The sequence below is a fragment of the Dermacentor andersoni genome, chromosome 1 (genome assembly GCF_023375885.2).
Source record: "Dermacentor andersoni chromosome 1, qqDerAnde1_hic_scaffold, whole genome shotgun sequence".
In the NCBI taxonomy this organism is placed as follows: Eukaryota; Metazoa; Arthropoda; class Arachnida; order Ixodida; family Ixodidae; genus Dermacentor; species Dermacentor andersoni.
Window position 1 is genome coordinate 98,421,695 of NC_092814.1, and position 26,696 is coordinate 98,448,390.

General features: G+C 47.4%; 1 protein-coding gene across 1 annotated transcript; it reads left to right on the top strand.

Moving 5' to 3' along the window:
• Nucleotides 1-16,899: 16,899 nt before the first annotated feature.
• Nucleotides 16,900-22,684, top strand: LOC126543291 (uncharacterized). The gene is made up of 2 exons (XM_050190421.3): nucleotides 16,900-17,354; nucleotides 22,377-22,684. The coding sequence occupies exons 1-2, from the start codon at nucleotides 17,085-17,087 to the stop codon at nucleotides 22,635-22,637; spliced, it is 531 nt and encodes a 176-aa protein (XP_050046378.2). The 5' UTR covers nucleotides 16,900-17,084; the 3' UTR covers nucleotides 22,638-22,684.
• Nucleotides 22,685-26,696: the final 4,012 nt, after the last annotated feature.

The window sequence follows — 26,696 nt, forward strand, 5'->3', positions numbered from 1 at the left end:
GCAAGCGAATGTTTATAAGTTGATACGGCCGATAAAGATACTATCCTTACTTCGTATGGCTGTCTGCTAATTTGCTATCGCAATCGATGCTTCGCCTTTCGGGCGAAAGTGTGACATCTTTTTTTATGTTATTGTTGTCTTCTACGCTGCATGCGCAACAGTATGTATTTGTCGGCAGGCTGTTGCAGCTCATGTAGAAGGGCAAAATGACACTGACGAGGAAGCAGGGACTGTAAGTGCGATACACGGCATAAGCTTCCCGCTCCTTAATTGTACGTGATTTATATAATACTAATGGGATATACTCTTTGAATTCGTCATATTACTTAATACACGGCTGCATTCACCAGAAAACAAGTAATCGATATAGATATTTGAATAGTATCATTCAAGTTGTACAGAATGGCTACTGAGGAAAAAAGAAACAGTTACGTGATTGCGTATGCACTCCCAGTAGGTTTGGTAGATAAAACGGTGTAGTTTTCTTCTTTCTTTTTAACTTGTTTCCTACCTGTAGAAGAATTAGAAGAAAACGGTCAGTGCGTCGCTGCTCGTGCTGCCGTACTATCACTTCACATTAACATTGAGGCAATGTCGCGGCTTTATAAGCTGGATAAGGTGCGTCGTAGACTGTTTTTGGACGACACGAGCGTGCTGCACAGACCACGCGTTGTCCGCCGACTTACTACGGGCAATACTTCTGCCGCTGGTGTGCTGGCGGGCCTCATCGAGGACGAGAGCCTGCGGAGTCATTTTACTTGCCGTCAACAAGGAGAGGAGAGCCAGAAACGAGTGGCGCGCGACGATGACCATGCAAAAGACACACCGGAGGAAGAGGCTCTACTTCTTCGGTCCGCATCTCGCGGAAAAGTTCTCTGCGACCGCTCTAAGGTGAGCTTCAAGAGCACGCGGCCAGCAAACAATGAGTCCGACGATTTCGCAAGCAACCGCAGTCTACCCGGCGACGAGTCTCGAGACGCTGGCGCTGCCGAGCGCGACGTTCGCTGGTCATGCAAGCAGCGCAGGAGGACGTCGAATTACGAGATCCAATCTGGTTCTACCATGTCTTTCATTGCTGCCGGAAAGCAAAACGGCAAGCATTCGGCGCTGCCAAGTGAGTTGAGGCCTCGTTCTTCGAGACTGGCGGCACCACTGGCAGGTAAAATCAGCACATCACAGGAGAAGAAAGTTGGCTCGTATGGATGCGGGCTGCCGGATTTCCCTGATGCCGCAGCGCAAGTTGTCAGTACCTTTGATGTTGATCCTGGTTACGAGCCGGTATCAGAGCATCGCAAACCGCGCACCAATCGATGTTATGAAGATGGCATTGCCTACTCGAGGGCGTCCGCTCCAGACGTTAGAGTTAAAATACCTACCTGGAACAGCAGTGGTGAAGGGGAGGCAGACTACCTTGTTCGTTCTATGAATTCCTCTGGGGATCGAACGGAAAGCGTGGACTTGCGTCTAGCGAATCCACTGGAAGTTTTTTCTGTTTCCCTAAGCGGGCATGTTGTGGGGCGACATGTTCAAGATGCGTGGATCGAAATAACTGACCGCGGCGCGTCACCACCTATGAGTCACGGCACGCAAAGTGTTGTTTTAGATGTCCCTGCTGTGAAAATAGAGAAAAGTGGATTTGCCGTGACCACAAGTTTGTCGAAATGCGACACCGGTACCTCAACAAAATGTGGTACTCACTCATCAACTGATGGTACTGTGCAGAATTTTGCCGATTCTGAAAGCACAGCCCCTATTTTCTCCTCTCGACAATTGAGGAGTAACAACTTGGAAACGGTTCATGTTAATCGTGCCTGTTACATGTCTGTTCCTGAAAAACAAGAAAATCGAGCGTTTGGAGACTGCTCAGAGAACAGCCTAAAAGGACTTCAGCCATTGCGGAAGGCAATCGAACATTTGTCGCCGCTGATGGGTGAATGCGATGTTAATTTACCTCCTGTTAGAACATACATATACCATGAAATGCGCAAAGGTGGTTTGTGCAAGAACTTACGGCCTCCTAGCAGCCGTAACAGGGTTCCACAAGAGGTAAACCAAAACGGTATGCGGTCACTGAGTTATGACCACACGCGATATTCTAAGGGATCGAAGTTCACTCTCCTGGAGCGTTCGTTTCCCGCTGGGAGCACTCGAGACGGCAGGCACTTGCTTAAGATGCTTAAGGCTTCGGGACTTAGTGCATCCCGCGCAGCCCCTAGGAAAAGTAAAAGCCTACAGCAAGCGCAAGTGCCCGCTCAACCTGGAAGCCAAGACTACATTCCTCCCGACTCCGAAAAACAAGCAACCAGCGCTACACCATTGAGTGAATCACCAGCGGTGGAACAGCAGCAGCCTTTCAAACGCATAGTTATTCTAAAGAAAAATGCAGTAGTGTGCCCTGGTGTTCTTCTTGTTGCTTTGGCTTTAATGGCGAGCGTCGTAGCACCGCTTTTGCATAGCAAAGTCTTCACAACGCAGCCGCAGTCTATTACGGCACGCGTGTCCAGGTCATTGCTGGTTGCTAAAAACGAAAGCTTCCTCGGTCAAGACGCAGTCAAGGAGGATTACGACACTTGTTCAACGCCAGCATGCAAGCGTGATGGCACTTATCTCAAAGGGCTCTTGTCTTGGGATTTGGATCCCTGCGAAGATTTTCATCGTTTCGTGTGCAGTCGCTGGAAGGGTGGCGGTGATGCCGCCAAAACTGACACGGCGGTGGCAGCCTCAGACGAGCTAAATCACCAACTGGAACAGAGCGTGCACGGACTCCTACAGCGCAGTAGTTTTCCTGAGAAACTGGCTCCACTCAAGGCACTCTTTTATGAGTGCATGAACACACGCCAGCTGGACCTGGACGACTGGAATCCGATGCTGGAGCTGCTCTGGCTGGTCAGCCTTGAGGGTTTTCCCTTTAGCTCTACGCCTCGCAACAGTACTTCGCTGTGGAAGATTGCCGCAAGGGTACTGAAGATGACTGGTGCTGAGGCCCTGCTCAGTATGCGGGCAACTGCGCACCCGACAAAAGGCGACGCGGGCATCTTGAGCGCTGGCCTGCCCACTATGATGGCACCAAAGGGCAGCGATCAGTCACAGGTAACGCAGTTCTACAACAGAACAGCATTCGCTTGCATAACTGCCCTAAAAAAGCAGCGGAATCCCACAGTGTACTCGCTCGAAGTGGCTGCGTTTGCGTCGCGCCTTGAAATGCTCGTGTACAGCTACACCGTCTTGGTAGGACTGTCGACCCGTCGCATAAAGCCTCTGAAGACGCAGCCGGAGCTATCCACTTTCTTAGTCGAATTATTCCTTAACAGTGACTCCTCCCTTTATTCCGGTGGGCACACAGAGTTGCTCATTCAGTCACCTACTTTCTTCGATGCACTCATCACCTTGTTGCGCAATACAGAGCAGTATATCGTCATGAATTATCTCGGCACTCGCCTCATGATTGAAGTGGCTGCATATGCACCTTCATCGGGCAGACCCTTAGTCCACACGCTCGTTCACCATCTCTACGGTAGGCCCAGGCCTTCGTTGCCTCGCTGGAAGCTCTGCCTGCGGTCGGCAGAGCGTGCATTGCCCGACTTGTTCTTACACGCCAGTAAACTTGCCTTCAAGACACATTTTGCTTTCGACATGGTGCAACGGCTGTTGGAATCGCTACGCCTTCAGCTTGTCCGAAGCCTCTCCAAGCTTGCAATACTCGACCGTGATTCACGAGCGCGAGCCCAGACCTTACTCAACAGCACTCGTTTTCGTCTCTTCCGACCTAACTGGCTGAACAACCACGAAAAGCTTGAAAGCTACGTGACTGCCCTACCACGCGTCGTCCGTGGTCAGAGCCTGCGTTCTTTTTACACTTTACACAGTCATAGCTTCACCGAGAACTTGCGCCGGGACGAAGCTGATCGTTGGCAGGGATCGGCGTTCGACCACGACTGCACCTTTGACGGTAATACAGTGTACGTTCCAGTTTTGTTGTTCAATTTCACGCTATTTACCTACGACGCCGACCAAAGCCTACAGCTGTCCAACTCCGGCGTGCGGATTGTGCGGTGCTTGCTTCAGCTGCTGATGAACAACGTGGCCAGCGGAGGCAACGTAGGAGCCGTCGCCAGCCGTGTCTGGTGGCCAGACATGTCGAGCTCTTTTCTTGCAGTGAGTCAGCTATGTTTCCAGCAGTACGGCGTGCGGAAACTGGGGGCGCTTGAGCTGCTCCAGTACACTGCCGCTATCAAGCCTGCCATGGACCTGTTTCAGGAAGAGAAACGCCTCGACGTGCGCTTCGAGACATTCCAGACTTACAGCAACTTCCATCTCTTCTTTGTATACTACGCACTCAGCTTTTGCGAGGAGTCATCAGCGGACAACACTACGGACAGCACAGTGGCGGCTTTCTTGACAAACGTACCCTTGTGGAACAACCGGCAGTTCCAAGAGACATTCAGGTGCCCCGTCGGGTCAAACATGAATCCCTCGAGGAAATGCATGCTGTGGCGAGACACGCGTTAGGTGGTTGTTATTGTGGACCCTACGGACTTTAGTGGCTTGCTAGGCAGTAGTACCGTCTGTCATGAGCTAAAAGATGAACATTGCTTTGAGTGGACTCGCAGCGTCCATGCCACCAATGTCTCGTGAAGAGTGCACCGAGATGTTAAGCACCCCCCCCCCCCCCTTTTCTTTCTTCTTTTACTTTCTTTTTTTTCTGCTGGTTGCTGTTTTTGCCATCGTCTAAGAGGGAGTTGATGGAGTAAGGGAAAGAGATAGAGAAAGAAAAGCTGAAGATGTTTTGTTCAATAAACTATTGATGGCATGCTCAGCGCATTGCTCATTTGAAGCTGAGGGTTTTAGCATAGTGCTACCGCTCTACCATGACCGTTATCGCAATACTAAGCGCTAAGTGCACGTGCTCTCTGTGGCAGAGTAGCCGCATTCTTAGTACCGTGGGCTCTTATGTGTGTTTTAATCCCTACAGCTAGCACAGCTGCCGTGGCATCACTCATTTCGGTGCACCTGTGCGCAGTACGAGTGGCCTCTTGGCACGTTCGACATTTTATGTGTGTGCTTGATGCACAAGTATTGTGCGGCTTCCTAAAGGGGGCACCTTGTGTTTTGCCGTCTGGTATATGATACCACTCCCGTTACTTTTTAGACAGACCTCGAATGCTGCTCATGTTCGAATCGAGGGGTATTGGCCACATGGTGGAAAAGTGAAAACCTGTATAGCAGCATACAGCTTATATACGTAACTCAAACTTAGCTTACTCAAACAAGTTATGGCCTTAAATTATGGCATACTTGTCGACATCCCATTCTCAAGATCAGACCAATTCTTTTCTCATTTAGGCTATGCAGAAAGCGACAGCACGACATTGGGCATAACAAGAAAGTCGTCACAAACGTATTGATATGCTCGATTCCCGTAGGAAATTTCGGATGCTGTGTGGCATCCAACGTAGCCACGCTACCCTCCTGCATAGACTTAGACTAGGTGTCGCCTTTACGCGACAATATTTATTTCACGCGCAGATTCCCCAGACCTGAGACAGTGGAACACATACTTGTTGCCTGTCCCAAATATAACCGCCGTGAACGGCAGGCATTGACCTCAGAATTCGTTAGCGCCAATTAACAACAGGCTGTTGAGTGAAAACGTGTTAATCTGACCTTGGCCGTACATAATATCAAAGAAACGAGCCATCAAGGCTTTCTCATAGTAGTAGTAGTAGTAGTAGTAGTAGTAGTAGTAGTAGTAGTAGTAGTAGTAGTAGTAGTAGTAGTAGTAAAAGACTTTATTGGGGTCCTGAGGAGCTAAGCGGGGGCTTGTAGGTCCCTACCGAGCCGTTGGCTTGTCCCATGTCGGAACAGAGAGGCCACGCCTCTCCGCTCGTTCACGGGCTCTCTGGACAGCCAGGAGCTGGACGTCCTGTCTCGGGTCTGTGATGGCCTTCGTCCAGTCTTCTTCTCTGTTAAAATCCTGTAACACAGGGCACTGCCAGAGCATGTGATTTAATGAGCTAAATTCAGTGCCACAATCTGGGCAGAGTGGGTCAATGTCCGTGTGGAGCATGTTCAGAAAGCCCCTAGAGGGGTAGGACCCCGTCTGGAGCATGCGGAGCGTGCTAGCTTGTGGCCTGTTGAGCTTATGATGGGGGAAAGGAAAACTCTGCCTATTCCCTCTGTAATGAGAGGTGATTTCATGAAAAGTAACTAGCGGATCACTGTCGGCGAGCTCTCCCGAACTCACCCGAGACACCATCCCGTCGCGGCATACGAAACCTCGCGCACGGTCGTGGGCTATCTCATTGGGGTTCAGGTGACCTGGTAATACGTCTGCTCCCATGTGAGCTGGGAACCAGACTATGTGGTGAACAATGTCAGAGGGGTGTTTGCCGTTTAGAATCCTGGCTGCTTCTTTGGCTATCAATCCCGATGCGAACGCTCTAACGGCTGCTCGGGAGTCCGTGTACACCGTAGTGCGTTTTGAGTCCAGTAATGCGAGAGCTATAGCAGCTTGTTCCGCCACATCGACCGAGGAGGTCTTCAGCGAGGCTGCCGAGAGGAGTTCTCCCCTGTCATTGACTATGGCTACGGAGAACTTGTTTGCACCGGCGTGTCGCGCCGCGTCAACAAAGGTCTCTGTTCCGGATATGTTCTTTAAGAAAGTTCTAGCCCTCGCCAACCTTCGACCTTTATTGTGTTGGGGGTGGACATTTCTTGGAAAAGGGTCTACAATAAAGGAGTTCCTTGTTTGAATATCGAGTTGCGTGGTATTTCCCTGATTGAAGCAAGGACGGAGGCCTGCCGCATCCAGAAGTCTTCTGCCTGCTTTGGAGTTTTATAATCTAATAATTTGTGCTGATCTTTGTGCTTCTATTAATTCCGAAGTTGTGTTGTGTACTCCAAATGTCATGAGTTTCTCTGTGCTAGCCGTGATTGGCACGCCGATCACCCTTTTGATACGTTTGCGCATAAGCGTGTCTAATTTATCCATTTCCGTTTTCGTCCATTTGAGGGCCGCGACTATGTAAATGACATGGTTGATGAGGAAAGCCTGGTGAGCCCTAAGGAGCATATCCTCGCCTATGCCGCCTTTCTTGTTGGACACTCTCATAATTAATCTAATAATGTTCTCATTTTTCGTAGTGAGTTGGGCTATAATCTTAGCGTTGCATCCCTTTGAGTTTATTGAACGCCCTAGTATTTTGATAGAGACTACTCTCGGGATGGTGTGCCCATCTCTGGTACGAACGCTAATGGGCACCTGATCGAGTGGGGTGAGTCCCCTAGCACCTCGTCTAGCCTGTCTGTACAGCAGGGGTTCCGACTTTCCAGGCGAGAGTGCCAGTCCCATACCTTCCAAGAAAGACTCTGTAACATCCAGAGCCTCCTGTTCGACCGTAGCCTCCGATCTTCCAGGACACCAGATTGTAATATCGTCAGCATATAATGCATGACCTACGTAAGGAATTGCTGCAAGGCTTTCCGACAACTTGCGCATTGCTATATTAAACAGAAGGGGTGAGATAACTGCCCCTTGGGGAGTACCCCTTTTTCCGAGTGTGAAATATTCCGAGACTGATTGCCTCAACTTTATGGCCGCCGTCCTGCTCTCGAGGAAGGATGCAACGAAGGAGAAGAATTTAACTCCTAAGTTCAAGGCCGATATCTCCTGAAGGATATAGTCATGTGCAATTGTATCGAATGCCTTGGATAGATCCAGTGCGAGGACCCCTTTTACATCTTTGCTTTGACAGTCAAATATCTGTGTTTTGAGCAGGAGCATGACATCCTGCGTTGAAAGCAAGGGCCTGAAACCAACCATATTATACGGGAATAGTTCGTTCCGCTCGATATGTCTCGATATCCTGTTATGCACTGCATGTTCCGCTACTTTGCTAATGCAAGAAGTAAGGGAGATAGGACGGAGGTTCTCCAAGCTGGGTGATTTACCTGGCTTGGGGATTAGGACCATTGTGGCCTTCTTCCAACTCTCCGGTACAACGCCCTCCTCCCATACCTCATTTATCTCCCTCACTAAAGCTTGAATTGCTTTGTCGTCCAAATTTCTTAAGAGCCAGTTTGTAACTCCGTCGGGGCCTGGGGCAGACCTCCCGTTTAAATTGTGCAGCACTTCCCTGATCTCAGCTTCCGAGAAGGGGACGTCCAGATCTGGGGAAGGCGCGCCCTCATACTGAGGGAGAGGAGAACCTGGGCTTTGGCCAATTGGAAGGTATTTGTTCGCTAGTTTCCGAAATATGGAGGCCTCTGAGATGCCTTCCATTTTTTCCTATTAATTAATCGGTCTATGACTAGTCTCTGATTACATTTGGATTGTCCATCGTCTAAGAGATGTTTGAAGAGGGTCCATTTGCCTCCTTTGCGCATTTTTCCATCCGCTGCCGAGCAGGCGTCTCTCCATTGCTGTTTATTAAGTTCGGAGCAATGCTCCTCAATGAGTTTATTGAGCTCCGCGATCTTTTTCCGTAGCCTGCGATTGAGCCTTTGTGTCTTCCATCTCTCGAGAAGAGAGCGTTTGGCTTCCAGGAGGTGCGCTAACCTTGCGTACATCCCTGGGGCATCAAAATCTGTAACTATTTCCTTGGTGGCCTTCTCGACATCCATCTGAATCTGTACAAGCAGTTCACTGAACGTGTCGTATACTGCCTCATCTTCACCTCTTATTTTCCTAAAGAGGTCCCAGTATGTGTATATATAGGTTTTGGGAGGAGCTGCTATTATTTCCGTCCTGAGTTCTATTATGTAGTGGTCGCTCGCCAAGTTTTCCTGTAAGTTGGACCACGTGGCCACCGCATTTCTAGTGAAGCTGAGATCAGGCGTCGTGTCTCTGGCGACCGAGTTTCCCAGCCTCGTGGGGAAACGTGGGTCTGACACCAGCGTTAGGTTTAAGTCTGTACTCGCTGCAACTAGGTTGGCCCCTTTCTTTGTTCGTGTTACATAACCCCAAGCCGGGTGGGGAGCGTTGAAATCTCCTGCGACTGTTAAGGGCTGCGATTTCGCAGCGATTGCGACCCTATTTAGTAGTGAGCGGAGATTATGCTTATAAACGGAAGGAGAGCTGTACAAGTTGAGAATGAAAATGGTACGTCGGATTTTTCCGTGGGGGATGATTTCAATTAACTGTGCCTCGAGACCGGATTTCTCATCCGAGTTACAAATTTTGACTTTGTGCTCCTGAAAAGAGGTGTCTTTCCTGACGAATGTGGCGATACCTCTGCCATTTTCTCCTTTTTGGCTAACCGAACGGTAGCCCGATAAATTTACCTTCTCACTAAGTGTTTCTTGCAAGAGCAGGACGTGCGGCATTAGAGCAGCCTTGCGCCTTAAGAAGCTGGCGCAATTCCACTGCCAGATAATTAGGTTTCCGGTTTGTCCCGCCATTTTGATTTCTATTGAACTAGCAGAGCCTGCAGGGAACTCGTGTTATCGGGATCCTGCTGTACTTTCTTACTTTTGCAATGGTGCCAGTGGTGATGCTTTTGATTTTGCTAGAGTCTATCATTTTCATTTTAGACTCGAGGATGCCAACTCTACGTGTTAGGTGGGAGATATTACTGTCCATATGCTCGACAGTGCTAGATTGAATGGCTAAGGCCTCTCTCATCTGCGTGAGCGATTCCTCAATTACCTTCAAAGACGCGAGTAGGTTTGGCTCTGGCTTAGGGTCCTGAGCGGGGGACTCGTCAGTTTGCATGGGCTCTCTTTCCGTGGTCGCAGGGGGGGAAATAGCTTTGCGCTTATTCGACCCTTCTGCTTGAACTGGGATGGGTAAGGCTACTTCGCGGGGTTCACGCGAGTTACGGAAGAGCTCGAACTCAGACCTCAGCGTTCGTAGTGCCTCCTTTAGCTCTGCATTTTCCTTCTTAAGCTAAAAAATCTCAGATTGCTCTCTTTTATGCTCCGGCGAGATGCCCTGTGTTACCTTTTTGCGGCTTGGGATGTTCATCCTGGCCTTGTCCGCCCAGGACATTGGTTCCTGGATTCGGACCCTGGAACCCGATCGTCCTCTCGAACGGGAGCGTCTGCTGCTATTGTCGCGCCCTCTGGAGCGAGAGCGCGATCTGCTGCCGGGGCGCCCTCTGGAACGGGAGCGGGAGCGTCCCCTCGATGCCGATATGTTGCGGCGGGGGGAGTAGAAGGGTTTCTCTCCCGACATTCTTCTCCGCCGCTAGCTGTGTCGAAGCCACGCGTACCTGCCGCCAGCTGCGCGTGCTGTGCGCGCCTGCGGCGCCGCCGTCTTTGGCGCACGATGTATGGCTCCTGGAAGCACTGTTTGCACTTGCGGTCTGCCGTTTGGTGTGCCCTACCACAGATGGCGCACTTGGGATCACATTGATGATCCTCTGGTGGTGTGAGCATGCCACATCCGCGGCATTTTTTCTGGTCTTCGCCCTTCGGGCAAACGTCGGACCTGTGGCCCAATTCCCCACACGCATAACAAACGTCTACTTGCCTGCGATACAAGGAACAAGGGTAGCGAACACCATCACGTACGACGTTTAGGGGGACCTTGTGTCCGTCGAACAACACGATCACTGTTGTTGTCTTCTTGATTCTTCGAACCCCCAGAGCACCGGGGTTTCTCCGGTTGACGATCATCTCCGTCAGTTCTGCTTCACTGATGTCCACGTTAATTCCGCGGATCACTCCTTTACATGTGTCGTCCGACGCAGCCACGTAGGCCGCCACTTCTATGACGACACTTGTCATACAAATCTGCTGAACCTTGGCGTAGGCGCGCGCGTTTGCCTCGAACGGTGTGGCAACCACGAGAATGTTCTGGACGTGGTTCGTGCACAACGTGTCGTCGAACACCTGCTCCGCTGTTAGGGAAGCCGCCTTGGCGAGCGCACGCTTGAAAATAATAAGGTCCGTCTTCTTAACATCCAGTCCTCCACGAAGCCTTATGATGGTCTTAAAGTGATTCCTAGGAAGGTTTGCGATTCTGGAAGCTTCCGCGACTCGTCTCAATACCTTCTGTGGTACGGCAGTGCGGGCGCCGCCATTACCGCTTTATTTCGCTGACGTGGGCGCGTTAGGATCACACCGCTCGGCAAGTTTCTTCTTCTTGCTCACGACTTCGATCCAGCCTGAGCACTCCGCTTCCTCCGGATTGATTTCCATGCCTTCTACAACCGAGGTATTGGGGTTGGAGGCCATTTTCTAGCTCGACGACGCGTTAGGCCTAGGCTCGACGCCTGCCCGACCGCCCCGTATGGTTTGGCTCGTTAGGCGTAGCTGCGCGCCAACGTGGCGTGCGGTGGAAAAGTTTTTTCCGTGCCAGCCCAGGTCGTTTAGCGCGCAATTCTTTTTGTTTTTAGTTGATCTAGGAGTCAGGCACGTACCCAGGGGGGGGGGGGGGCGAGCCCCCCCCCATCCCGAAATTAGGTGGCATACCCCCCCCCCCCCCCCTCTACTCCCACACCACCACTCCTCACACACATTCCTAAAGCGCCGCCAAATCAATGTTGAGACTTTACAGCTATTTGGCGGTCAGCGTTTTGCTGCCTTTTTCACTCCTTTTGAATGGCGGTAGTTATCAGCATCTCCTGGGATGTGAAGGCCAGTTTTCTCATAGATTCGGTGACCGCGCGATTAACTCGAGATGCGTCCAGTTGTCACCACCTATTCAACGATTACGCGCATTGCTGTTGCTTCGTTAGTTCGACGTTCTTTGTTTAGACTGATCCAGGGACCAGGAAAGGGATTCGGTTCGTAGTCAGCTGGTCTGTATGCACGAGAAACGAGTTGCGGCCGGAGAAAACGCCAGTTGCGTTTAACTTGTCCTTGTGCTTCATTATTTCCTCGAGTGACGGCTCGCCGCGACGGTGGCGGATCCTCGGAACCATATACCCGCAATATAGGTTAGATATGGTGGAAAATAAAATAATGCGAAACAGCGTCCATCATCAAACTATGCAATAACCCTTAAGAGCTAGGAAGCTTTAGCTCGGGCCAAACTCGGACGCGGCCTATTCAAATACCTATAAAACGCAAAAACGCTTTTTTGTGATAACCCCTGGACTAATTTTATTAATATGTTCTGCATTTCAGAGAAAAAGGTAAATTCTAGGGACTGTTTGAAGCGGAATTTCGATTTATGGCCTGAATTTTCTGAAAAAGATTTTCAGAAATTCGAAAGTTCGGAAAAGATAGACGCACGAAGTTTATAAATTAATAGCTCTGCATGAAAAACAGATACTGCAGTTCTGTAAACGGCACCCATAGATAATTCAAAGCGAACAAATCCGATACATCAATTGATGTCTTATGTGAATTTGTTGCGTTGTGTACAAGGGTTCAGCAAAAGCTGTATTTCCATACTACTGCATTTTTTAGATTCATGTGTAGCAATAAATGTTGTCCCCTTTACATGAAACATCAGATGCAATTCACATAATTGCAATATTATTTTTCCTTGCTCACTTAGAGAGTTGTAAACTTAATAGTTTCGTTTTCTGAAAATTTCTGATTTTTTTACAATCTTTTAATAAAAAATTGACGATCTAAATCAGAAATTGGAAAACAGAAGTCACTAGATTTTAAGTATATCTTTTAAATGCAACAAACCTCGTCAAATTTGGTGCCGTGGTAGCCGAGATAACGAATTCTCCTTTTACATGTGTTTAGATGGAAGCACCCGAGCTAATGCTTCCTCTTAAGCCCATAAGCAATATGACTGTCACCCATTACCTCGTCTGGTTTTTCCCTAATTGTACACCACTTTTCGTGAAACACTAGCAACTGGGAACAAGAGTCGCAAAGAGTTGAGAAATTAAGCGATCTCCTAAGGGAGAGCCAAGGCAACAGCCAAACAGGAAGAAAAAGCGAATATTAACAAATTTAGCCGTTGTTTATGAAAATCCTTATGGATCAACATCTTTTTATTTAAAAAGGAAGTAGAAAAAACGCCACCAGAAGTGGAGAACAATTCCGTGTGTTTTGAATGACGCTTCTACAGTTATCAGTCGAGCCGTCTGACGTAGCCACTTCTCTGCTGTGCCTATGTATAGGTGTTTTTCTAACCTTCCGCGGTGGGCGCAGTACGTCTATAACCGCAGCGTCCTGCGCTCTACACGGTTATACGGGACTGGCGGCCACGCATTTTTACGCAACTTCCCAAATAACAATACGAGTCGGTTGAGGCACTTGGTAGAGCAGTAAACGAGGGATCCAAAAGAACTGTGCTTTTTCCGCAAATGTATATTTCTCTATAATTCTTCCACAGCTAATTCAAAAAATGCTGCTATAGTCGGATACAACTTAAGTCTGCAGTCAAGCCCCATACACGCCCTCATAACCACCAGCCACTGTTCCTCCGCGAGGCTACAAATAATTCGCACTTAAAACTTTTCTTATTACCCAAATCAGGCGGTAGCCACAAAAATAAATTTATTAGCGCATAAATTTATACGTTTTCTCTCGCCTATTATAGTGGAATGGCGAATGCCTAATTCTTTAGTCAACTGAAATAAAATGTTTGCTTCGCTGCAACTATGCAGTATATTCATAGTGAAATATTTAGCGCGCACAACTGACAAGGACAGAGTGAAGGGGGACATACGAGCGCTTCACTCTGTCCTTGTCAATTGTGCGCGCTAAATATTTTACTATGAATTCGTACCAACTAGCCCAACTATCAGTTCTGCTGCTATGCAGTATATTGTCAAGTTGCACTTCAGTTGGCAGTGAACCCTCATGAGTAAGACAAGCTCAGCAGTGAAATGAACTCTACCGCAGACTTTTGAAGATTTAAATAATTAATTATGCAGCTATACGTGCCGAAACCATGAAGCATGCCGTAGTGGCGTACTCCGGACCACCTGGGGTTCTTTAACGTGCACCTAAATCTAAGTACATGGGTGTTTTCGCATTTCGCCCCAATCGAAAATGCGGCCGCTGTGGCCGGGATTCGATCCCGCGACCTCGTGCTTCGCAGCGCAACATCATAGCCACTAAGCAACCATGGCAGGTAGACTTTTGAAGAGTGAAATGCTCAGACTCCATACACTTTGTCCATGCCTGTTGCACACCTCATTCTTTCCGTCGATGAAAAGACTCTTCAAGAACAGCAGACGCTCCGGAGGTATCAAGTACGACGCCATTTTGAAAAGACCGCATGACGACGATTTTGTTTGCTTCTGTGATTGGCTGGCGAAGTAACACAACCCCGCGTGAGCCGTGTGCCTTGGTTGTCAACTGCTGTTTTTTTAAGTTGTATGCTACCATAGAAATCTTAATTTTACACTTTCGCTTTTTTAATTGTTGTTGGCAGTGTTCTTCCTGCGCTTCTTTCCTGCACGAGTCCATTTGATGCGGTTCCTTGTTTGCCTTGTAAAGGAGAGGTGTATCTCACAGGCGTACCTGTAAGATACACCTTATTTCATTCCTCTTTTGCGGGTTTACGCGTCTTTATGGCGAATGGCGGGCGTTATAAACATTTGTACTTGTAAAGTACCCCCCCCCCCCCATTTGCACAGGAAAGTTACCTTGGGTTGGGCCCCTCGCGAAAAAGAATCCTGGGTACGTGCCTGCTAGGAGTGTTGCATAATGTGGTCCTGTTATCGTTTTGCTATTTTGTAAGTAGTCTACAAAGATTCCTGAAACCTAAAATACAGTCGCCATCACCTTTCGGGCTGAACCGCATCCCTGACTGGTATAAACCCTCCCCCTCCTTTCCCCCCACACACAAAGAAAGAGAAAGCATCGTTTGTGGCGGGCCTTTTTTGGAGCACCTTCATCAGGCCCAGCCCATTGCTTTGACAGCTGTTTGCACTCTGGAGTGTAATGATGTATCCACGTCTCGTCTACTGTCGCAAATCGACGCCAAAAGTCCTGCGATTGCAATCATCCTGCGGATTGCAATCAAGCACCGATAAACGCTACTTCGAGATGTCTGCCCTCATGCGCCTTTGGTCGATCGTCAGCAGTCGCGGCACCCATCGTGCACAGACCTTCTTCATCTGCAATTCCTCTTGAAGAATATTGTAAACTCTCTCTTCCGGAATGCCTACAGTTTCAGCTATCTCACGTACCTTCAGTCGGCGGTCTTCCATGACAATTCCGTAAATTTTCGATACCGATACCATTTCTGGCGTGGTGACCTCCACTGGACATCCAGGACGTGCTTCATCTTGCGTCGAAGTTCGGCGACGTTTGAATTCCATTATCCAGTAGTAAATGGTCTTCAGTGATACTGCAGAGTCTCCATGAACTTCGATCAACTCGGCTTTAATTTGGGCAGCTGTCCAGTATTTTAAATAAAAGTGTTTGATCACTGCTCGAAATTCAACTTTTTCCATTCTGGCGGGAATCACCACACAGCTCAGTGCCAATGGCTGTCAGAAGCTTACTAACTGTTGGTACCCGCGTAAACAAGTTCTGCCGTCATATGAACGGTGCTTCTCGCGCGCCACCTAGAAGAAAACAGAACTGTAGCGCCATATCTTGCATTTTTGCCATACTTATCAAACGACCCTCGTATCCCCCACTTCGGGTACGTGCCATGTTTTAAAGGGGCATCATCATCATCATATGCGTCGAGTGCGTTGACAGAAAGATATAGAACATACTAGTACTGGGCGTTTACAGAATTCTTGCGTCAACCTTGCTCATTCCGCAAGGTGGAGAAAGTTTCATGAAAGGAAAAGTTGCATTCCACACGAGAATATTGCGAAGCTACAAAAAGATTCCATACCGGATTCTTTGTTGGTTCATTTTCATGCGCTCTAGGCATCACTTTGTAGGTTATCGCTGGGACAAAGTGATTTTTATTGCGGCTTTCTGCCAAGGACTGGCGCGTGCCTTGTGTCCGATACGAAAGAGGACGACACACAATACATGGCACTCAAAGGAAGACGACGAGCTTCTAGCACCGACACGGGTTTGTTGATCGATGTCCGCATGCCTCCTGAATGTGCTTGAAAGGAACAAGCTTTGAAGAGCGTCGCTCACTGAACCATGCAGAAATGCCTTATTTGGCTAAGCATATTATGTTCCTTTGTGGAAGCCATGAGTAAGTACTCTTCTGTAACACTTGGGACGCTGATGGACACCGCCTATGCGCGACAAATTTCCTGACATGCTTAGGGGGCATCGGAACAACATAGAACATTACGTCACTACCTGAGAAGGGAAACAGACGAACCGGGAAATGAGCGATACGACGCGGCTTTGTTGAGCCAAAGTGCTTGCGTCCACCAAAATGTGGTAATATTGTGTATTTTGTGCATTGCATCGCATTCAAAAATGCGTCGTGTAGTATTGTACCAGGCGGCTCTACTATACGTGAACACGATCGGGTAGAGGGCACAGGGCAACGCCCAAAAGGCGATGGTACCATCTTAGAAGATTGAATGTGAAGTTTTCCGGATAATACAATTATGTCGCAGCAACATAGTAGCTGGAAGAGTGTGTGGACACGTTTGAGCAGCAGTGCGATGACTTTAGGGAGCAATGGTACCATTATCAGAGGTGCTCAACGCGCTATGTTCTGGTGATGCAAATAAATAAACAAAATAAATGGCGTCATGCCATAATCGAGCACCGAGCAGTTCAGCTGTTGCAATAAGTGGCTCTCTACTCTTACAGCTAGCTTACAAACTGTGTCACTACTAAACTATTAAATACTGTACGCATACGAAATATAAACGGCACATTTGGTCACCATGAAGCACTGATGAAATGACTGCGGAGACCAGTACCAGATCATTTTTACGCTCTCGTTGCTGTGCGCAAGCTTACCATCGGGGCTGTGCTCAACTTCGGTGGATACAGCACTGGTTTGATCGTGCCAAGTCGCATATGTGTTGCTAACCTTCTGTCGCATTGCGCAGGAGTGTTAGGATCGCTAGCGGGGCTGTTAGCGGGGCTGTTAACGGGGCTGGCTCGGCTACTTTGCGCATGTGCTCGTGCGGAGGCCAGAGCTGGACCAGCGCGTTCTGGAGCGAGCGTACCGCCGCGACGTGTGGTTGGCGAACAGCCTGCTGGACCTGATTGTGGAGCGGTTGGCACGCGATTCGAGCGTGTCAGCCGCCTTGGACCCGCTGACCCTGGACGAAGTGGTCATGGACCGCGGCCGCATCTTCAATGTGTCCGTGGAAGGCCTGAGCCAACTGCGTCGGTCCGCGGACACTGTGCTCCGGTTACGCAACGCCTACACCGTGACCATCGAGGGGCAGCTCACGTTCGGCAGCCTTTTCATCAAAAGCATGTATCACTTCAGACCCATTTCGGTGCTCGAGCTAGAGGGGCACATGGACGTTCTACTGACGGGCCTCACGGTCGGCATCGAGATCCGCGTCCAGCATGAAGTCCCCGTGCTCACACAGTTCAAGGTGACCGAGCTTTTGTGATCGTTAATATGTTTTGTGATAAGTGAAACCGTCAATTGCATTCTGAAAAACGAAGTCCAGAAGCCTTCGGAACGGAGCTTCGCTTTCCTTGCAGCCGATAATAAAACGATGGGGAATTCAAACGGCGATCATTTAGTAGCGGTAACTTCAGGCCAGAAGGTCAACTTCCGTCCCTTCTGTACTTGAGGGGCGCGTATCTACGCCGCGAGTAATTATCACTCTGAGTAAGTGTAGCTCCTGGTCACAAAAATGCAGTACACCAAAACGGTGGGCAAGGCCTCAGCTATCGGGCACTAAACCGCATCCCTGACTGGTATAACCAGTCAGGGATGCGGAATGATTTTTCGCTTAGCGACGTCCGACGCAAGACACCGACACTGGATTTTATGCGACACGGGGCCCTTAATTAGCCATCGTGTTAAAAGCTGTACCCTTGCTTGTCAGAATTTTCAGAAACAGTGACTATGAGTGCCAGTTTTCAGTTGTTGAAACGAATGAAAAATTTCGAAGTTGGCACACGATGAGTAATAAAAAAGGATAAACCAGGTAAATTTATTTGACAAGCTGTTGACCCATTCTTTGGCAAAGGCGCGTTAGTTTTGTGTGGTTAGCTGAGCGTCATCGCGTTGTATCGCTGGCGGCGATGGCAATTTGAGAAAGATATGATACTGAAAAGAGAATGGTTCTGGCGCATTGCAGTTCCAGGGGGTGCACAGTGAATAGAATGAACCCTGCATCCTACAGAGAGGATGCATGGTGCAAAGCTTTCGCAGTATAAATGTCATTACACGTTACATCATGGGAAGCATGAGCTCGTTCGCTAGGTGTTTTTTGTTTTAATATCTATCAGGCGTTCTTTTTTAGACTACTGAGCGAGAGGATACGAGAGGACATACAGGGGCGCCATCATCCGGAAGCGCGCGGGGATAACACGTGGTAGGGATAACACCGCGCGCTCCTCATATTTTCGCTGGCGGCGCTAAAAAAAAGCAGCGCACGTGCGCCCTCTTGAACGTTTCTGTAAGCGCCTTCAAAGCCAGGCAAGTTTCGAAACTGCCATATGACTGGTCCTTAGTAAACTACGAATACAGAATACTTCACACACGCCGTATCCTAAAGAAAAAGAAAAAAATTAATGCACGGCACTGTGTGCGGTCGTCGCAATGAAGTTTGTCGTGACGTTTTTTTTCCCCACGAAAGAAGCAATCAAATATATTCGTGTTGTATGCTGTCTCAATGCAGCGATCGCACGGATACTCAGCCAGCAGTTGCACGAGCGCATGTATGCTATCGCGCGATACTTCCATTTCGCTGCGAGCGCTATACCGCCTGTTTCGTTTGTTATAGGTGGAACGGATTTTTTGCCAGGATAGCCTGTAAAAGATAACGCAATTCGGTCTGTTCACGTGTACTATACGAAGAGGCGGACATTACTTGAACGAAAAACTCATTCAAATTGCCTTATAGTTATTTAAAAAGATGATTTTAACTTCCTTTATTATTCACTTGTTGAAATTTCGGAATTTAAGCTGAGACGTAGGGAAGTCGTATCTACCTGTCAGAAATCCTGAGACTATGACATCACTTTTGAAATATCTGTCCCACAAATGTGCTGAAATATGCGTTGACGTTACAGGTATCGTTTCCATCTCTTATAGGGAGGCTTTTGTGAAATATATCGTGAATGCCGACATATTTCGTACTACATGTTGTGGCCGTCTAGGATTACCGTTAAGCAGGCATGTCTTCACAATGCCGAAATGTGACATAAATTGAATTAAAAAGTTAATTAGTGAATATTTTCAAATATAAATACCTCTAAGTGCGAGTTGCCATGGAAGTAATGTTCTTAGTAGAACAATAATTAGCCAGCCCTGTGTACTCGTCTCGTTATTGTTTCTTTCGCTCTTTTGTTTACTTTCGAAGTAATGTTCGTCTTCAAATAATCCACCTTAACACGCCGAATTGCGCTTTCAGTTCGATTTTGAAAAAAAAAGAAGAAATCTTCGGTAACAAAAATAAATAAATAAAACACGGTATATTGCAAACGAGCCTGAATGTGAGCTTGGTATACGGCTTCATGCGAAAAAAAAAAAAACAGAAAAAAAAACAGTGAGGAAAGCGGGACAAAAAGAGCGGACATTAAAAGGCAGCGTCCTGTCCGTTTGTCTCGTTTGCCGCGCACGTTTTTTTTTTTTCCGTCACGAAGGCGGAATACCTATACGTACGCACGCATTTGCACCCTGCTGTGGACTTTAGGTCGTAGCACATGTGAGTATTTGGTCAGATAAAAAGAAAATTCGGCAGAGACGCTTAAGGCTGTTTACGTGCGGGAATGCGAAAATATTATGGGCCCTTTGGTGAAGTGTCTGTATTTATACGCTTATTTTACACACTCATGACGTGGCGCCACCTCCTCCCCATTGGCTGCGCCATCAGGTGCCCAACGACGCACGCACTAGGCACACCTTTTGATATGAGCCAGAACCGTGGAGCCGCCGTGGCGTCGGGGAAGCGTGCTCGTCGCGCACTCCGGTAGCCCAAGTTTTATCACCGGAATATATCAAATTCTCTTTTCGAAGGTATTCATTTACTTTTTTTACAGGATCCTCCCTGAGAAATGTGACGTCATGCAATCTGAGCATTTTTTACGTGTTCTTACTCTTTGCGACGTCGGCCATGTTCGGCACCATCGCTCGGTCACGCTGCCGCCGCCGACTCCGGATTTTCGCGTAATGGGGCATATAACGCTTTCGCAGCTGTTCGAATAGTTGCGCTATGCAGCTAGAGGGTTCGTCGCCAACGGTAGGGGCATGCGGTAGTCCTTCGCAACGATTCATTTTTTTTTTACATCGAAGCTGTATACAGGGTGGCCCAGCTAACTTTAGCCAGAGTTTAGAAATATGCAAATTTCGCGTAGCTGGACGGAACAAAGGTAATGTTTGCCTTCGCTTGGAGATACTCAGGCTATTTTTTTTTCATTCCGCCTAATTAGGTAATTAGACTTAATTATTTGTTCAACTTCTTAAGCAACATTACCTTTGTTCTGTCCAGCTACGTGGCATTCGCACATTTTTCAACTCTGGCTTGAGTTAGCTGGAACACCCTGCATAGTTACCCCGCCGCGGTGGTCGATGTCCGTCTGTCTACGCGTCGCGTCGACACGAAAAAATTTTCGTCTCCAGTTTCTCGCGAATGCTCTGTATCTCTCGATGTAATATAGGTATCTTGAAAAAAATCATACTGAAATTGGCCCCCAAGACGACTCTATCATTTACGCCGAGTTTGATTTACTTGTCATAATTAGTTAGTTCACAGTGAAGTTGTAAATGTTACGGAATTCCTGTCTGCTGCCAATACATGGCCGTCTACGGCTGTAACTCTTGTTTTATCGAAAATAATCAGAAACACATTAAATGACAATTAGCCGCTAAGACGATTCCAACATTACGCCGAATTTCATCTACTTTTAATAATTACGTAGTTCACAGTGAAGATGTAAATGTCGTGGAATGGCCGTCTTCTGTCAATACATGGGCTTCTACGGGAGGGAAACGGACATCCCCAAATGTTTGTCCGCTAGAATAAAACTCTAGTCCTTCCAAATTTCATTCAGCTAATTAACTACAAATTATCGTAAATCGCAAATTACAAACACACGTGTTTTGTTTCGTGCGCTCCTTTGGCTGCGCCCCGGTCAACGCGTATCGTCGCTCGCGTTGATACTCGGTTTAACGGCCACCTACCTCCTATACACATTGTTAACAGCAGCGGGCGTTGAGTGTTGTGGTTACGTCAAAGTCGCCTAGGCGACCCTACTACTACTACTACTGCTGCTACTACTACTACTACTACTACTACTACTACTACTACTACTACTACTACTACTACTACTACTACTACTACTACTACTAATAATAATAATAATAATAATAATAATAAATAGTACCTATATATAAATATAGATGCGTCGATTGAGGTAAAACATACCACAGTTTCGCTACTCGTCCCTCTTCACGGAGTGGAAGGGCCGATGAATTTTTTTTACGAATTCTTTTTGATGTCTCATTATTTATTTTTCACTATTTGTCATCACTATTTATCAACTCGTAATAATTTATCATTATTACGAGTTGCGAAGCACAGCGTGCCTGTAGCTTTCCTGGCATTGCAAAACACTTTTGCTCTCAGCCCGCTCCCCTATTCCAAGGCGACCGACGCGGCGGCTGTGCTACGTCATCACTCATGCTACGTGCGTCACGCCGACTGCACCGCCAGTACTTCCAGTGACGGCACTTGCCCCCAATATAGAAATTTAAAAAAAAATCGCTTGTGTGGCCAACAGCACAATTCTAGTTCTTGAGCTGGATTATTCGAAGAGGCGGATTCTACTTTCTCAATAAATCTACATGTATAACCGGCTCATTAACCAAAATCCACTATGTCTTAACTAATTAATTTACGGCACATATTGGAATTCATGAATTGTAGCCAATGAGATCGCAAGGCGTATACACTTGAAACGAAGTCTGAGGAAGACACGAGTTTAGAAATATTAATTCCCAAAGTGTGCGACGAAATATACTGGCTTTTGGATTAGTTTTGTGCTTCAATGCAATAAACGGTGTTTTCTTTAAAAAGTAGGCGGATCAACAGTGCATTTTTACTGCAAGGCTGATGGGGCATATCTCGAAAAGGGTGCCATCCTCAGTATTCATTTCAAGTGGACATGCCTTGCAAACTCAGTCTTGTAAAACTCTGTGTGGTCTAAAAGAAAGAAGAAAAAAAAAACTGGTACTCGATGACGACTATGTTTGACATCACAGTTTGAGCCTGTTTCCTACGTGATCGAGCTATTAGGTGATTTACGCGCTCCCATAGAAGGTAGTTTCTTTCTAACATGCCAAAGTTAAGATACTATGGCATGCGTATCGCCGCTTCAATCGTTTTCTGCATGCTAGACACAAAAATTAAGTTCTAAACGTGCCTTCTCATCCCGTTCAGGTGGTCGAATTTGGGGAGGCCGACGTCACGCGTTTCACGGGCGCCACGATTGCCCTCAACTGGCTTGGCCGTATTTTGACCACGGAACTGCTGCGCCAGTACAAGGAGTACATCGTCATCACCATCGAGACCAAGGCGAAGTCATTCATCGATTCAGTGCTCGAGAACATTAAGCTACCTTTTCGTAGCAAGTTCCTAGAGATCACGAACCACGCTCGCAAAGCGCACAGGGAACGGCGAATTATCCGTCGGAAACATTAAATTGCTATTTTAGAGCGCAGCTCTTAGGTGCCCGTTCCTGCGGCGAGTGCCGAACGAACACAGCGAAGGATGAAAGAGCGAACGCAGAGCGCAGCGGGGGATAAAACACGCGAGGAGGAAAGCGGAGGAGGAGGGTTTGGCGAAAGCGTGAGAAAAGCGTAGTGCGGCGACGATGACTACGCGATGGAGCCAGAGTAGCGCGCTTCGTCTGGGAGGTCTGTCTGCGGCGGCTGCTGTGAATCGCGCTCATGCGTCACCCACGCGCTGCCTCTTGCGATCTCAGCGAGGCAGTCGCGCCACACTTCGCTCCGTTTGCAGCGTGCCGCACGAGACAGATTGTCCGCGCTAGACAATATATCGCGAAATGAAAACACGTATAGAGCTGCGCTCAAATTTCTCATTAAGGAATATCGTATCGTCGGTGAACTTTTTGTTCTGGCAATGTTTCGGCAAGATTGTCGCTGTGTCGATGATTGTTTTTGCTGTGGCTCAGCAAGAATCGTCGTTCTTGGCATTGACGCTCTACACTGTGTTCTGAAAATATCCAAACGTGCGAACGGTCAATGCCCAGCCAATGTCTCATGAATTTATTTAATGTGACGGCCTTCGAGAGCCCCGAGAAAGTTGATGCGCCCCTGTTATGCCCGATGGACACGCTGCAATGTCGCTCACTTAACGTGAAGGCGAGTGGCCACGATTCCATTTGTTACTTGGTAGAATTTGTGGTTTTTCACACTTAGACTAGTGGCGTAAAGAGAATAACTTAGTAATCAAAACCTGTTTTAGGCCGGGGAAGAAGGAGGCCATTGGATGCATCCTCTTCAACCGATCTTAGTGTTGGGATATTGTTCTGACGCACAGGATACTCGTAATGCAACCTCAGATATTCCGGACATCTCCTTTAGTTCGTAGCTTTTACACCACGTGGAGTACTGACCTTCAAGATTCAATATTCGCGCGATGACACACGCTGTGTACTGGACGAAAACAGAGCACACATAACATAGGCAGAGAGTTTTCATTCTTACGGGGGGCGGGGGCCCGACCAGCTTTCTGAACATACATACATACATACATACATACATACATACATACATACATACATACATACATACATACATACAGATTATATATATATATATATATATATATATATATATATATATATATATATATATATATATATATATATATATATATATATATATATATATATATATATATATATGACTCCGACCTCCGGTCGGAACGTCAGTAAGAACATATGCCTCAACGTTCTTTCTTTTCCTTTTTTGAATGTTATACCTTCGGGTCTGGCGCGAAACCCTTCGTCTTATATATATATATATATATATAAACTTCTTGTGACCTCGAAGAATTGAGCGCTGAAGTAACGGCGTTATATGAGTATGCACATGACCTCATAGTAGGAGACAGTTCAATTTCACAGCCAAGGACCTCTCGGTGGTGTAATCTTCCTTCGTGTAATTGTCGTATACTTGGCTATCACTAATACCGCTTCGTTTTCCCGGTGAAACTGCAGCCTCCTTTTCTTTTTCTTTTTTCTTTTTCTCTGAGTCCGAGTATAAGCGCTGCTGCGCATGGCTACTGTTCATTCTGATTTCGAGTGAATCCAGCTTATCCTAATTCCGGTTACTGAGTGAATTGTACACTGTTCCCGAACTATCATGCACCAAGACTTAAAAAAAGAGCAGTTGCGTTACTCGAAGGAAACCTAGTGCATATTGTTTCCAGTGCAGTGGAGTAGCCGCCAGTAATTTTTTGGTTACTGAGATTTAATTCGGTAATTGCAATTAATTATCTAATTTGAGAAGTACTGTCCTAATTTTCAAAGTGCCAATGAGGCATTTGTAAGCACCCAAAATGACATCTAACTACGGTGTTTTAGCGACGTACTAATTGCGTACAATTTTTCCCGAATGGCAAAGAAGCCTTACGAAGAATGAAAAATACCACATGACTGCGCTCCCACCCGCATCCATAAAGCAGCGCCCTCAAATAAGCTGATTGAAAGCAACTGCACTGCCTGTCGCAAGCCCGGAGAGACAGCGCATCACCTTGATAATGGCAACGAAGGAGCACCAACAGAAGGTTTCGCGGCTTCGAAGCTATTCCTTCCTCTCACTTCTACGTCACACTTATTATCCGTCTCTGAAGGCCGACTGACCACATTTATAACAATATCCCCCCTGATAACGCGGCCGAAGCGTCGCTCTGACCACGCAAGAAATGCTAAAAGCAATGTAATGGGCATGGAATGTTTCAAAATCCCGGCTTTGCTCGCATCGCATCGAAAGCGTGCGCTCGAAGCTATATTTTGCGCCAGAAACTTGCTTCGGACCAAAGCCAAGTTAAAGTGATCGTTTTATTTTTCATGAAACTGTATACGTGCTGCAAAAACAGGTTCGTCTCAAAAAATAAAAGCGAAATAAACAGACCGGGAAGTGACCAGCGTGTAGAGAAAAGGCAAAATCGATGCGTTCAAGAAGGTAATATACCACTTCTAAATAAGCCGAATTGGCAATCACGACGTCTGCACAAAAAAAAAAAAAAGGAAACAAAAGAAAGAAGAAACAGATTTCAGTGTGCCCTTATTATTTATGAATTCGTAAGCTCCGTTGAACACCAGCTGCTGCCTAGAGGACGTGTTCGAATAGGTCTCCTTTTGCAGATACGCAGTACTGCGTCCGCTTTATCACATATTCAATGGCTTTCTTGATGACCGACGCCGGAATTCTACGGCGGACATCCGTTAACCTTGCCTTGAACTAATCTGATGTCCGTTTTAATCATGTACGCACGATCTTTCACATAACCTCAAGGAAAGAAATCAAATATAAAGAGGTCAGGTGACCTAGCCGGCCAATTTACAGGCCCGTCCCTTCCAGTCTATTGCGCATGAAAAGTCGTATCCAACCAGTTTCGTGTTCGGCTGCTGCTGTGTGCTGGCGCCCCATCTTGCCATAGAAGTGAAAGACGTGACAGCGAAACTTCGCTGAGAAACTCATCCACCACTCTAAGTATTTCGTCCACGTAACCCTATACAGTCAATATGTGATCGAAGATGGGACCGGTTATAGCACCGGCGTATTTTCCGCACTACACATTGAACGACCACTGGTACTGGTGCCGAGTGCGCTTTACCCAGCGTGGATTGGAGTCACTCCAATAGTGTGCATCATGTTTAATTTACCTGGCCGTTTCTGGAAAAATTGGCTACATCTGTGCACATGATGTTGCTCAAAAAGTCCGGCGACTCATCGGCTTTTGTGAGGACCCAATTCGAGAAATCTAGATGATTTTACAGGTCCCTATCTTCCAAGCATTGCTGCTGGTTAAGGTGGCACGGATGAAAGGTCGTCATTCAGAATCCTCCAAACTGATGACCTGGACATTGGTGCCTGGGCGGCCACGTCCCGCACGCTAGCATGAGGGCTTGAGGCCATAAATGCTAGAACATCCGTGCGTAGGCTAGGACTCAAAGATGGGAGTCCTCCGCGGCTGCTTCTTGAAGCTGCCGGTTTGTCTCAGGTTTTTATAATTTCTGATGATAGGCGATGCGTTCGGTCTACCGCCACACTTCCATGACTCATATATATGTTGCTATTCGCAGATCCCAATGCAAGGATCATGTTTACCTTCTGCTCATTAGAGAAAGACATGGCGGCTGGGACGAAACAAAACGCACCTTTCAACCTTTACACTGACGTGGTCAATTCGCTTTTGTGGTGATAGGTTTTGTGGCAAAAAAAAACGTCCGTGCACTTCATCTATGCTAAGACAACAGCTATCACAGCTTGTTTCCAACTAACACCAAACGGGACGTGTTACTTCGGCCGGGGCGTGGCAGATAAGGCACTAGCTCGATCACGATGTTTTTCTTTATTTCCATTATTTCGTTCTGGATAACTCAGAGGGAGCCTGTTCGAGGGCGCTGCTTTATGATCCGGGTGGGAGCGCAGTCACGTGGTATTCTCCATATTTGGCGGAGTCGGAAAAAAAATTAGTACGCAATTAGTACGTCGCTGAACATACCGT